General features: G+C 50.6%; 1 protein-coding gene across 1 annotated transcript in view; it reads right to left on the bottom strand.

Moving 5' to 3' along the window:
- TXNRD3 (thioredoxin reductase 3) overlaps positions 1-13,936 on the bottom strand; it is a 42,403-nt gene that overhangs the window by 1,272 nt on the left and 27,195 nt on the right. The window contains exons 11-15 of the mRNA XM_075995950.1: positions 6,862-6,938; positions 5,569-5,725; positions 4,884-4,991; positions 2,289-2,384; positions 1,253-1,387 (exon numbers count right to left, since the gene is read on the bottom strand). Of these exons, the coding sequence (XP_075852065.1) occupies positions 1,253-1,387; positions 2,289-2,384; positions 4,884-4,991; positions 5,569-5,725; positions 6,862-6,938 (573 nt within the window). The remainder of the gene's footprint in view (positions 1-1,252; positions 1,388-2,288; positions 2,385-4,883; positions 4,992-5,568; positions 5,726-6,861; positions 6,939-13,936) is intronic.

The raw sequence follows: 13,936 nt of genomic DNA, 5'->3' as shown, positions 1-13,936 counted from the left end.
TTGTTTGGCTAATTTCTTTCTATTTTTTGAGTAGAGACAGGGTCTCGCTCTTGCTCAGGCCGGTCTTGAACTCCTGACCTCGAGCGATCCTCCCGCCTCAGCCTCCCTGACTGCTAGGATTCCAGGCGTGAGCCACTGTGACCAGCTAATTTTTTTCCCTGTCTCTCTCTATATATATTTTTAGTTGTCCAGCTAATTTCTTTCTATTTTCAGTAGACACGGGGTCTCGCTCTTGCTCAGGCCGGTCTTGAACTCCTGACCTCGACCAATCCTCCCTCCCCGGCCTCCCAGAGTGCCGGGGTCACAGGCGTGAGCCCCCGCATCCAGCCCGAATATATACTTAGATGTTAGTATTGCTTTAAGAAAACAGATTCTGAATATTAAAATTGCACGATTCTTTTAAATAGACAAAGCAGGTGGTCGCGGTGGCTCACGCCTGTAATCCCAGCACTCTTGGAGGCCGGGGTGGGAGGATCCTTTGAGCTCAGGAGTTCGAGGCCAGCCTGAGCAACGGCAAGACGCTGTCTCTACCAACACAATAAGAAGAAATGAGCTGGACAACTGAAAACATGTCTATAAAGAAAAAAGATTAGCGGGCCATAGTGGGTCACGCCTGTCATCCCAGCACTCTGGGAGGCCGAGGAGGGAGGATCCTTTGAGCTCAGGAGTTGGAGGCCAGCCTGAGCAAGAGCGAGACCCCGTCTCTGCTAAAAAAAAAAAAAATAGAAAGAAATTAATTGGCCGACTAAAAATATACAGAGAAAAAAATGAGCCGGGCGTGGAGGCGCATGCCCGTAGTCCCAGCGACTCAGGAGGCCGAGGCAGGAGGATCGCCTGAGCCCAGGAGTTAGAGGCTGCTGCGAGCGAGGCTGACGCCATGGCAGTCTAGGCCAGGCGACAGAGTGAGACTCAGTCCCAAAAAAAGAAAAAGAAAAAGAAAGAAAGAAATGAGCCAGACAACTAAAAATATATAGAAAAAAACGAGCCGGGCGTGGAGGCGCATGCCTGTCGTCCCAGCTACTCGGGAGGGAGGCCGAGGCGGGAGGATCGTTCGAGGCCAGGAGTCGGAGGCTGCTGTGAGCGAGGCTGACGCCACGGCGCTCACTCTAGCCTGGGCAACAAAGTGAGACTCTGTCTCAAAAAAAAAAAAAAAAATATATATATATATATATAGAAAATATAACATAACAAATGACTTAAAAATTTAAAAAAAAAATTAAAGAAAAAAAAAAACCACCCTCCCGCGTCCTACCTCCCCACAGGTGGGGTGAATCCCAACAGTGTCATCCAGCAGCTGCTTTGTGAGTCCGCACTTCATCGCGACTGCAAATCCCTGGGTAATCTCACCAGCGTTGGGTCCGAGAACATGAAACCCGATCACTCGATCCTTTAACACGGGGGAAAAAAAACAAAACAAAACCAGAGAGAATCGCGGTCGGTCAACGGTCTGAAGAGGAATCCATTCCCTGCAAGTTCACAGTTAAGACGGACGACAGCCGGCCGGGCGCGGTGGCTCAGGCCTGTCATCCCGGCACCCTGGGAGGCCGAGGCGGGAGGCTCGCTCGAGGTCAGGAGTCTGAGGCCGGCCTGGGCAAGAGCGAGACCCCGTCTCTACTACAAAAAAAAAAAAAAAAACAAAAAAACAGAAAGAAATTAGCCGGACAACTAAAAATATATAGGAAAAAAATGAGCCGGGCGTGGAGGCGCATGCCTGTCGTCCCAGCTACTCGGAGGGAGGCCGAGGCAGGAGGCTCGCCTGAGCCCAGGAATTGGAGGCCGCTGTGAGCTAAGCTGACACCGCGGCGCTCTAGCCCGGGCGACAGATCATTTAGCTGTCTAAATTGAGTTAAAAAACCAAATAAAATTCAATTAAAGTACTTGAGGCTGGGCGCGGAGGCTCACGCCTGTCATCCCAGCACTCTGGGAGGAGGCCGAGGCGGGAGGATCGCTCCAGGCCAGGAGTTCGAAACCAGCCCGAGCAAGAGCGAGACCCCGTCTCTACTATAAGTAGAAAGAAATCAATTGCCCAACTAACTGAAAATATATAGAGAATAAACGAGCCGGGCGTGGCGGCGCACGCCTGTCGTCCCAGCTACTCGGGGGCGGGGAGGCTGAGGCAGGAGGATCGTGACTTGAGGCCAGGAGTCGGAGGCCGCTGTGGGCGAGGCTGACGCCACGGCGCTCGCTCCAGCCCGGGCAACAGAGCGAGACTCTGTCTCAAAAAAATAAAATAAAATAAAAAATAAAAAAAAATATAAAGCGCGTGGGCCGGGGGCGACGCTACGCACGTGGTCCAGCTTGTTGCAGATTATCTTGGCGTAGCAAGTGTTGTTCTCCCTGCCGGCCAGCGTCCACTCGAGGGGCCAGAAGAAACTGTGGAACACCTGCAGGAGAAGAGGGGAGGGCGGGCGCGCATGAAAGCGCCGCTCCGCAGGCTCTTTATCCCGCAAGGGGGTAGTCTCCAGCTCGGCTGTCGGACACGCGAGGCCCGGGGGTCCCGACTAGCGACATCTGACGGGGGCAGCCGGCCCGAGGCCCCCGGGGCGGGCGCTGACATCTGTCTTGCTCGCTCAGCTCTTCCGAAGAGAACCCATGAGGAAAATCCAGTTTTCGGGCCGGGCGCGGAGGCTCACGCCTGTCGTCCCGGCACGCTGGGAGGCCGAGGAGGGAGGATCGCTCGGGGTCAGGAGCTTGAGGCCAGCCTGAGCAAGAGCGAGACCCCGTCTCTACTAAAAAAAAAAAAAATCTATCTATCTATCTATCTATCTATCTATCTATCTATCTATCTATCTATCTATATATAAAATTAGCCGGGCATGTTGGCGCATGCCTGTATTCTGAGCTACTCCGGAGGCCGAGGCGGGAGGATTGCTCGGGGTCAGGAGTTGGAGGCCAGCCTGAGCAAGAGTGGGACCCTGTCTCTACTAAAAAAAACCAAATATCTATCTATCTATCTATATAAAATTAGCCGGGCATGTTGGCGCATGCCTGTAGTCCGAGCTACTCCGGAGGCCGAGGAGGGAGGATCGCTTAAATTGAGGAGTTCAAGACCAGCCTGAGCAAGAGCGAGACCCCATCTCTACTATAAATGGAAACAAATTCGCTGGTCAACTAAAAAAAAAATATATATATATATATATATATATATATATATCAAAAATGAGCTGGGCGTGGTGGGGCAGGCATGTCTCTAGTCCCAGCTACTCGAAAGGGAGGCTGAGGCAGGAGGATCGCTTCAGCCTCAAAGTTGGAGGCTGCTGTGAGCGAGGCTGACGCCACGGCACTCTAGCTCGGGCGACAGAGCGAGACTCTGTCTCAAAAAAAAAAAAAACCCACCAAAAAATTAATTTCTAACTCTCCTAAAATAGGAATATGATTTCCTACAATATAACCAGCATATTATATAACCATTATAATCCTATTATATAACCATTGTATAACCACTATATTATATATATAACCACTATGTTATATATATTATATATAACCACTATGTTATATATATTATATATAACCACTATATTATATATATGTAACCACTATATTATATATATAACCACTATGTTATATGTATTATATATAACAACTATATTATATATATTATATATAACCACTATTCTATATATTATATATAACCACTATATTATATATATAACCCCTATATTACATATATTACATATAACCACTATATTACATATATTATATATAACCACTATATAATATATATTATATATAACCACTATATTATATATATTATATATAACTACTATATCATATATAACCACTATATTATATATTACATATAACCACTGTATTATATATAATATATAACCACTATATTATATACAATATATATAACCACTGTTATATATATTATATATAACCACTATATTATATATATTACATATAACCACTATATTATATATATTACATATAACCACTGTATTATATATAATATATATAACCACTGTATTATATATAATATATATAACCACTGTATTATATATAATATATATAACCACTGTATTATATATAATATATAACCACTGTATTATATATAATATATATAACCACTTTATTATATATAATATATATAACCACTGTATTATATATAATATATAACCACTATATTATATATAATATATATAACCACTGTATTATATATAATATATAACCACTGTATTATATATAATATATATAACCACTGTATTATATGTAATATATATAACCACTGTATTATATGTAATATATATAACCACTGTATTATATGTAATATATATAACCACTGTATTATATATAATATATATAACCACTGTATTATATATAATATATATAACCACTGTATTATATATAACATATATAACCACTGTATTATATATAACATATATAACCACTGTATTATATATAATATATATAACCACTGTATTATATATAATATATATAACCACTGTATTATATGTAATATATATAACCACTGTATTATATGTAATATATATAACCACTGTATTATATGTAATATATATAACCACTGTATTATATATAATATATATAACCACTGTATTATATATAATATATATAACCACTGTATTATATATAATATATATAACCACTGTATTATATATAATATATATAACCACTATATTATATATATTACATATAACCACTATTATATATATTATATATAACCACTATTATATATATTATATATAACCACTACATTATATATTATATATACAAAACCACTAGATCATATATTATAATATATATTATATATGTAATAACCACATTGATGTGCACAACGACAAAACACCATGTGAATATGAAGACCAACGGCTCATAAAAAGAGAAACTCTTAAAAAGGAGACAAGCGAACACAGCCTCACTTCTAGATTCTCTTTCTTGTGGATTTCAATGGCTTTCTCTTCCGATAACCCACAGCAACCGTATTCCAGAGGAGTGAATATCGTCGTGGGAACATTGATATAATCACACTGAAAAAAAAAAACCAAAAACACATTATAGCATATAATTATTATGGGACATTTTGTTTTCAGCAAAAATCTACATTAAATACATTTATAACAGGAAAAACAAATGAGTCCACTTCTGTGTGACTGATTCTTTTTCTAATTTGTCAGTTTTTAAAATTTTTTAGCTGGCCAATTGATTTCTTTCTATTTTTAGTAGAGACGAAGTCTCGCTCTTGCTCAGGCTGGCCTCCAACTCCTGACCTCGAGCGATCCTCCCGCCTCAGCCTCCCTCCCGAGTAGCTGGGACGACAGGCGTGCGCCTCCACGCCCGGCTAATTTTTTCTCTATATATTTTTAGTCGTCCGGCTCATTTCTTTCTATTTTTTTTTTTTTTTTTAAGTAGAGACGGGGGTCTCGCTCTTGCTCAGAGGCTGGCCTCGAACTCCTGACCTCCAGCGATCCTCCGTCCTCGGCCTCCCAGAGAGCCGGGATGACAGGCGTGGGGCACCGCGCGCCCGGCCTGTTCGTGCTGCGTTTTAAAATCGCGGTCTTTGATCAGCATGTCGTGCCAACCACGACGGGGGGAAACTCAACCCACCTTTTCGGAGGAGGCCCCGAAAAGCCTCCGGGCCAGCAGCTTCCCGGCCTGGATCGCCACGGGGGTCAGCTCCGGCTTGCCTTCCAGAATGTCCCCGACGGCGTAGACGTAGGACACGTTCGTCTGCTCCACGTCGTTCACGGGGATCTTGCCGTCCCTGTCAGTTTGCGGAAAGGGAATAGAGTGAATGCGGCCCACCCCGGGCTGCGCGGCGGCTGGCGCTGCTCCGAGTCGCTCCGCGCGGGGCAGGAGCCTCGTCCAGAAGCAGCCACGCAAGGCCGGGCGCGGAGGCCCACGCCCGTCGTCCCGGCACTCTGGGAGGAGGCCGAGGCGGGAGGATCGCTCCAGGTCGGGAGGTCGGGGCCGGCCTCTGAGCAAGAGCGAGACCCCCGTCTCTACTAAAAAAAAAAATAAGAAAGAAATTAATCGGCCAACTAAAACTATACAGGAAAATTAAAAAAAATGAGCCGGGCGTGGTGGCGCGTGCCTGTCGTCCCAGCTACTCGGGAGGGAGGCCGAGGCGGGAGGCTCGCTGGAGGCCAGGAGGTGGAGGCTGCTGTGAGCGAGGCTGACGCCACGGCACTCACTCCAGCCTGGGCAACAGAGCGAGACTCTGTCTCAAAAAAAGAAAAAAAAAAAAACCAAAAACAAAAACAAAAAACCCCAAATAACACAGCACGGCCTAAAGGTAAGAAAAAAATGAATAAAAAAAAAAAAAAAAAAAAAGAGTTACCGACTGATTTGATGAAGACATTGAAAATAAACAGCTGGTGCGGCACCTACTATAAGATAAATTTAAAGCGTGCAGGCCGGGCGCGGTGGCTCACGCCTGTAATCCTAGCTCTTGGGAGGCCGAGGCGGGCGGATTGCTCAAGGTCAGGAGTTCAAAACCAGCCTGAGCAAGAGCGAGACCCCGTCTCTACTATAAATAGAAAGAAATTAATTGGCCAACTGATATATATAGAAAAAAATTAGCCGGGCATGGTGGCGCATGCCTGTAGTCCCAGCTACCCGGGAGGCTGAGGCAGGAGGATCGCTTGAGCCCAGGAGTTGGAGGCTGCTGTGAGCGAGGCTGACGCCACGGCACTTACTCTAGCCTGGGCAACAGAGTGAGACTCTGTCTCAAAAAAAAAAAAAAAACAAAAAAACAAACAATAAAGCGTGCAAATTTTGTATCTTAGTGATTAAATGAGAATTTCCAGGACCCTAAATTCTGTGAAGGAGAATTTCTGCGAGTTGCTACGACCTGCAGGCAAGTCCTGCCCTGCGCAGGGCGAGCCCTCGCACACTCACTTGTCGCTGATCTTGACGCCGATCTTCTCCAGGCCGAGTCTCCTCGTGCAGGCATCGCGGCCAATCGCCAGCAAAACCTGCATTTATACAGGGGGCGACAGCAAAAGGACACAAATGACGCACGTCGGTAGTGGAAGAGGCGACGCAACTGCAGCTCAGGGTCCCCAAACCCCGGCCCGCGGCCACATGCCGCCGCAGAGCACATTTATCCGGCCCGCCCGGTGCTTTTGCCGCCCCTGCCTGTCCCGCTGTACGGCCGCTGCCTGTCCTGCTGTACGGCCGGTCGCTGCCTGTCCTGCTGTACGGCCGGTCGCTGCCTGTCCCGCTGTACGGCCGGTCGCTGCCTGTCCCTCTGTACGGCCGCTGCCTGTCCCTCTGTACGGCCGGTCGCTGCCTGTCCCGCTGTACGGCCGCTGCCTGTCCCGCTGTACGGCCGGCCGCTGCCTGTCCCGCTGTACGGCCGGTCGCTGCCTGTCCCTCTGTACGGCCGCTGCCTGTCCCTCTGTACGGTCGCTGCCTGTCCCTCTGTACGGCGGCCGCTGCCTGTCCCGCTGTACGGTCGCTGCCTGTCCCGCTGTACGGCCGCTGCCTGTCCCACTGTACGGCCGCTGCCTGTCCCGCTGTACGGCCGGTCGCTGCCTGTCCCGCTGTACGGCCGGTCGCTGCCTGTCCCTCTGTACGGCCGCTGCCTGTCCCACTGTACGGCCGGTCGCTGCCTGTCCCGCTGTACGGCCGGTCGCTGCCTGTCCCGCTGTACGGCCAGTCGCTGCCTGTCCCTCTGTACGGCGGCCGCTGCCTGTCCCGCTGTACGGTCGCTGCCTGTCCCGCTGTACGGCCGCTGCCTGTCCCTCTGTACGGCCGCTGCCTGTCCCACTGTACGGCCGGTCGCTGCCTGTCCCTCTGTACGGCCGGTCGCTGCCTGTCCCGCTGTACGGCCGCTGCCTGTCCCGCTGTACGGCCGGCCGCTGCCTGTCCCGCTGTACGGTCGCCGCCTGTCCCTCTGTACGGCCGCTGCCTGTCCCGCTGTACGGCCGGTCGCTGCCTGTCCCGCTGTACGGCCGGTCGCTGCCTGTCCCTCTGTACGGCCGGCCGCTGCCTGTCCCGCTGTACGGCCGGCCGCTGCCTGTCCCGCTGTACGGCCGGTCGCTGCCTGTCCCGCTGTACGGCCGGTCGCTGCCTGTCCCGCTGTACGGCCGGTCGCTGCCTGTCCCGCTGTACGGCCGCTGCCTGTCCCTCTGTACGGCCGGTCGCTGCCTGTCCCTCTGTACGGCCGGTCGCTGCCTGTCCCTCTGTACGGCCGGTCGCTGCCTGTCCCGCTGTACGGCCGGTCGCTGCCTGTCCCTCTGTACGGCCGGTCGCTGCCTGTCCCTCTGTACGGCCGGTCGCTGCCTGTCCCTCTGTACGGTCGCTGCCTGTCCCTCTGTACGGCCGGTCGCTGCCTGTCCCGCTGTACGGCCGGTCGCTGCCTGTCCCTCTGTACGGCCGCTGCCTGTCCCGCTGTACGGCCGGTCACTGCCTGTCCCGCTGTACGGCCGCTGCCTGTCCCGCTGTACGGTCGCTGCCTGTCCCTCTGTACGGTCGCTGCCTGTCCCGCTGTACGGCCGCTGCCTGTCCCGCTGTACGGCCGGTCGCTGCCTGTCCCGCTGTACGGCCGGTCGCTGCCTGTCCCGCTGTACGGCCGGTCGCTGCCTGTCCCTCTGTACGGCCGGTCGCTGCCTGTCCCGCTGTACGGCCGGTCGCTGCCTGTCCCTCTGTACGGCCGGTCGCTGCCTGTCCCTCTGTACGGCCGCTGCCTGTCCCGCTGTACGGTCGCTGCCTGTCCCTCTGTACGGTCGCTGCCTGTCCCGCTGTACGGCCGCTGCCTGTCCCGCTGTACGGCCGGTCGCTGCCTGTCCCTCTGTACGGCCGCCGCCTGTCCCTCTGTACGGCCGGTCGCTGCCTGTCCCGCTGTACGGCCGGTCGCTGCCTGTCCCGCTGTACGGCCGGTCGCTGCCTGTCCCGCTGTACGGCCGCTGCCTGTCCCTCTGTACGGTCGCTGCCTGTCCCGCTGTACGGCCGCTGCCTGTCCCTCTGTACGGCCGGTCGCTGCCTGTCCCTCTGTACGGCCGGTCGCTGCCTGTCCCGCTGTACGGCCGCTGCCTGTCCCGCTGTACGGTCGCTGCCTGTCCCTCTGTACGGTCGCTGCCTGTCCCGCTGTACGGCCGCTGCCTGTCCCGCTGTACGGCCGGTCGCTGCCTGTCCCGCTGTACGGCCGGTCGCTGCCTGTCCCGCTGTACGGCCGGTCGCTGCCTGTCCCGCTGTACGGCCGGTCGCTGCCTGTCCCTCTGTACGGCCGGTCACTGCCTGTCCCTCTGTACGGCCGCTGCCTGTCCCGCTGTACGGCCGGTTGCTGCCTGTCCCGCTGTACGGCCAGTCACTGCCTGTCCCTCTGTACGGCCGCTGCCTGTCCCTCTGTACGGTCGTTGCCTGTCCCGCTGTACGGCCGGTCGCCGCCTGTTCCTCTGTACGGCCGGTCGCTGCCTGTTCCTCTGTACGGCCGGTCGCCGCCTGTTCCTCTGTACGGTCGCTGCCTGTCCCGCTGTACGGCCGGCCGCTGCCTGTCCCTCTGTACGGCCGGTCGCTGCCTGTCCCTCTGTACGGCCGCTGCCTGTCCCTCTGTACGGCCAGTCACTGCCTGTCCCTCTGTACGGCCGCTGCCTGTCCCTCTGTACGGTCGTTGCCTGTCCCGCTGTACGGCCGGTCGCCGCCTGTTCCTCTGTACGGTCGCTGCCTGTCCCGCTGTACGGCCGGTCGCCGCCTGTCCCGCTGTACGGCCGGTCGCTACCTGTCGCACTGTATGGTCGCTGCCTGTCCCGCTGTACGGTCGCTGCCTGTCCCGCTGTACGGCCGCTGCCTGTCCCGCTGTACGGCCAGCTCGCCCCGGGCCCGCAGTGCGCATGTGCGGAGCGTGCACCCCTCTCTCCCACGGTCTGAGTGACAGCGGCCTGGCCCCCCCTGTTTAAAAAGTTTGAGGACCCCTGCCCTAGCTCCTTCAAACATTAAAAGGATAATAACAACATCAGGAAGAACCCATGCCAATAAATTTGACAGCTTATTTAAAACAGATTCCTGAAAAGACACAATTTACCAAACTCACGTGCACAAATCTGAATAACCCTAACCCCTTGCACTCGAATGTCGAGCGATTTTTCGTGACTCAATACGGTCAGCAAAAATTATAGAGATTAAAATTCCACTTTGAATGTATCGATAAATTGAAATATTAAAAAAATCCAAATAAACAAGTTTGTACGAAAAGAAACTCCAGTTTTTTATGCTACTGCCGCGCTTTGTAAAATCTGGGGCATTAAAAAAATTAAATCCCGAGTAGAATGAAGGACTCGAGAAGAAAGCAAGCGAGTGCAAAGGGTTAAGATACGGGTTGAATTGTTTCCCTTCAAAGTTCGCATGCCTTTGGTGCAAACAAGCTCTAAAGTGTAAAAAAGAAAGACAAAAAAGAAAAAGCGAATAATAAAAATAATAATAAGAAAAATAAACACAAAATCCACATGTTGAAATCCTAACCCCACGGCCAGGCGCGGTGGCTCCTGCTTGTAATTCCAGCACTCTGGGAGGCCGAGGCGGGAGGATCGCTCAATGAGGTCAGGAGTTCGAGGCCAGCCCGAGCAAGAGCGAGACCCCGTCTCTACTAAAAAAAAATAGAAAGAAATTAGCTGGACAACTAAAAATATATATACAAAAAATTAGCCAGGCGTGGCGGCGCATGCTTGTAGTCCCAGCTGGTTGGGAGGAGGCTGAGGCAGGAGGATCGCTGGAGGCCAGGAGTCGGAGGCCGCCGTGAGCGAGGCTGATGCCACGGCACTCCAGCCTGGGCGACAGAGCGAGACTGTCTCAAAAAAAAGAAACCAGACAAGGAGGCTCACTGTCACAATTTCTAATTAACACTGCAAGAAGGCGAGGGAAAGAGAAAAAGCATGCATGTTGGAAAGAAAGAAAACTTTTAATTTGCAGATATTAATCCTAAGAAGCTGCTACACAGTTAAAACACACCCACGAAAAAGTCATTTGTATTTCCATATACTACCAACAAACCACTGGAAATTAAAATTTTAAAGATACCATTTTTACCAGTTTAAAAATCATGGAATGGCCAGGCGCGGAGGCTCGCTCCTGTCATCCCGGCACTCTGGGAGGCCGAGGCGGGAGGATCGCTCAAAGTCAGGAGGTCGAGGCCAGCCTGAGCAAGAGCGAGACCCCGTCTCTACTAAAAAAAAAAGAAAGAAATGAGCTGGACGACTAAAAAATATATAGAAAAAAAAAAAATGAGCCGGGCGTGGTGGCGCATGCCTGTGATCCCAGCTACTCGGGAGGGAGGCCGAGGCGGGAGGATCGCTCGAGGTCAGGAGCTCGAGACCAGCCTGAGCAAGAGCGAGACCCCGTCTCTACTAAAAAAATAGAAAGAAATTAGCTGGACAACTAAAAATATATATACAAAAAATTAGCCAGGCGTGGCGGCGCATGCTTGTAGTCCCAGCTGGTTGGGAGGAGGCTGAGGCAGGAGGATCGCTGGAGGCCAGGAGTCGGAGGCCGCCGTGAGCGAGGCTGATGCCACGGCACTCCAGCCTGGGCGACAGAGCGAGACTGTCTCAAAAAAAAGAAACCAGACAAGGAGGCTCACTGTCACAATTTCTAATTAACACTGCAAGAAGGCGAGGGAAAGAGAAAAAGCATGCATGTTGGAAAGAAAGAAAACTTTTAATTTGCAGATATTAATCCTAAGAAGCTGCTACACAGTTAAAACACACCCACGAAAAAGTCATTTGTATTTCCATATACTACCAACAAACCACTGGAAATTAAAATTTTAAAGATACCATTTTTACCAGTTTAAAAATCATGGAATGGCCAGGCGCGGAGGCTCGCTCCTGTCATCCCGGCACTCTGGGAGGCCGAGGCGGGAGGATCGCTCAAAGTCAGGAGGTCGAGGCCAGCCTGAGCAAGAGCGAGACCCCGTCTCTACTAAAAAAAAAAGAAAGAAATGAGCTGGACGACTAAAAAATATATAGAAAAAAAAAAAATGAGCCGGGCGTGGTGGCGCATGCCTGTGATCCCAGCTACTCGGGAGGGAGGCCGAGGCGGGAGGATCGCTCGAGGTCAGGAGCTCGAGACCAGCCTGAGCAAGAGCGAGACCCCGTCTCTACTAAAAAAATAGAAAGAAATTAGCTGGACAACTAAAAATATATATACAAAAAATTAGCCAGGCGTGGCGGCGCATGCTTGTAGTCCCAGCTGGTTGGGAGGAGGCTGAGGCAGGAGGATCGCTGGAGGCCAGGAGTCGGAGGCCGCCGTGAGCGAGGCTGATGCCACGGCACTCCAGCCTGGGCGACAGAGCGAGACTGTCTCAAAAAAAAGAAACCAGACAAGGAGGCTCACTGTCACAATTTCTAATTAACACTGCAAGAAGGCGAGGGAAAGAGAAAAAGCATGCATGTTGGAAAGAAAGAAAACTTTTAATTTGCAGATATTAATCCTAAGAAGCTGCTACACAGTTAAAACACACCCACGAAAAAGTCATTTGTATTTCCATATACTACCAACAAACCACTGGAAATTAAAATTTTAAAGATACCATTTTTACCAGTTTAAAAATCATGGAATGGCCAGGCGCGGAGGCTCGCTCCTGTCATCCCGGCACTCTGGGAGGCCGAGGCGGGAGGATCGCTCAAAGTCAGGAGGTCGAGGCCAGCCTGAGCAAGAGCGAGACCCCGTCTCTACTAAAAAAAAAAGAAAGAAATGAGCTGGACGACTAAAAAATATATAGAAAAAAAAAAAATGAGCCGGGCGTGGTGGCGCATGCCTGTGATCCCAGCTACTCGGGAGGGAGGCCGAGGCGGGAGGATCGCTCGAGGTCAGGAGCTCGAGACCAGCCTGAGCAAGAGCGAGACCCCGTCTCTACTAAAAAAATAGAAAGAAATTAGCTGGACAACTAAAAATATATATACAAAAACTGAGCCGGGCGTGGTGGCTCATGCTTGCAGTCCCAGCTACTTGGGAGGGAGGCTGAGGCAGGAGGATCGCTGGAGGCCAGGAGTTGGAGGCTGCTGTGAGTGAGGCTGGTGTCACAGCACTCTAGCCCGGGCCACAGAGCGAGACCCTGTCTCAAAAAAAAAAAAAAAAAAGAAAGAAAAGAAAATCACGGAATACTTAGAGATAAATTTAGCACGATAATAAAACACTGCTAAGTGAAACTAAGGAATGCATAAATAATTGCAAAGATATACGAGGTGCGTGTATTGGAAAAATCAATATTGTTAAGACATCAGGTCTTCTAAACCGATTTACAGAAAAAACGCAATCCCACCCAAAATCCCAGCATACGTTGCTTTTTTAAATTTTTTTGCTCAAAAAAAGCAATGAGCTGTTTTTAAAATCTATACGGAAATGCAGAAGACCTGAACAAAGACAGGGGAATCGATTCACCTGGTCTGAGACTTCCCATAAAGCTGAAATGATCCGAACAATGCGGAGCTGGAAAGAGGGTAGACAAATGGTCTAGGAGACAGAATAAAGAGCACAAAAACAGCTCTGGGAGGCCGAGGAGGGAGGATCGCTCGAGGTCAGGAGTTGGAGGCCAGCCTGAGCAAGCGCGAGACCCCGTCTCTACTAAAAAAATAGGAAGAAATGAGCCGGACAAGTAAAAATACATACATAAAAAATGAGCCGGGCGTGGTGGCGCACGCCTGTCGCCCCAGGTACTCGGGAGGCCGAGGCGGGAGGATCGCTCGAGGTCACGAGTTTGAGACCAGCCTGAGCAAGAGCGACACCCCGTCTCTACTAAAAATAGAAAGAAATTAGCTATATATAAAAAATGAACCAGGCGTGGTGGCTCACGCCTGTCGTCCCAGCTACTCGGGAGGCCGAGGCAGGAGGCTCGCTCGAGGTCAGGAGTTCGAGGCCAGCCTGAGCAAGAGTGAGACCCCCCATCTCTACTAAAAAAATAGAAAGAAATTAGCTGGACAACTAAAAATATATATATAAAAAATCAGCTGGGCGTGGTGGCTCGCGCCTGTCATCC

The sequence above is a fragment of the Microcebus murinus genome, chromosome 20 (genome assembly GCF_040939455.1).
Source record: "Microcebus murinus isolate Inina chromosome 20, M.murinus_Inina_mat1.0, whole genome shotgun sequence".
Taxonomy (NCBI): Eukaryota; Metazoa; Chordata; class Mammalia; order Primates; family Cheirogaleidae; genus Microcebus; species Microcebus murinus.
This window is presented reverse-complemented; position numbering and strand designations above follow the sequence as displayed.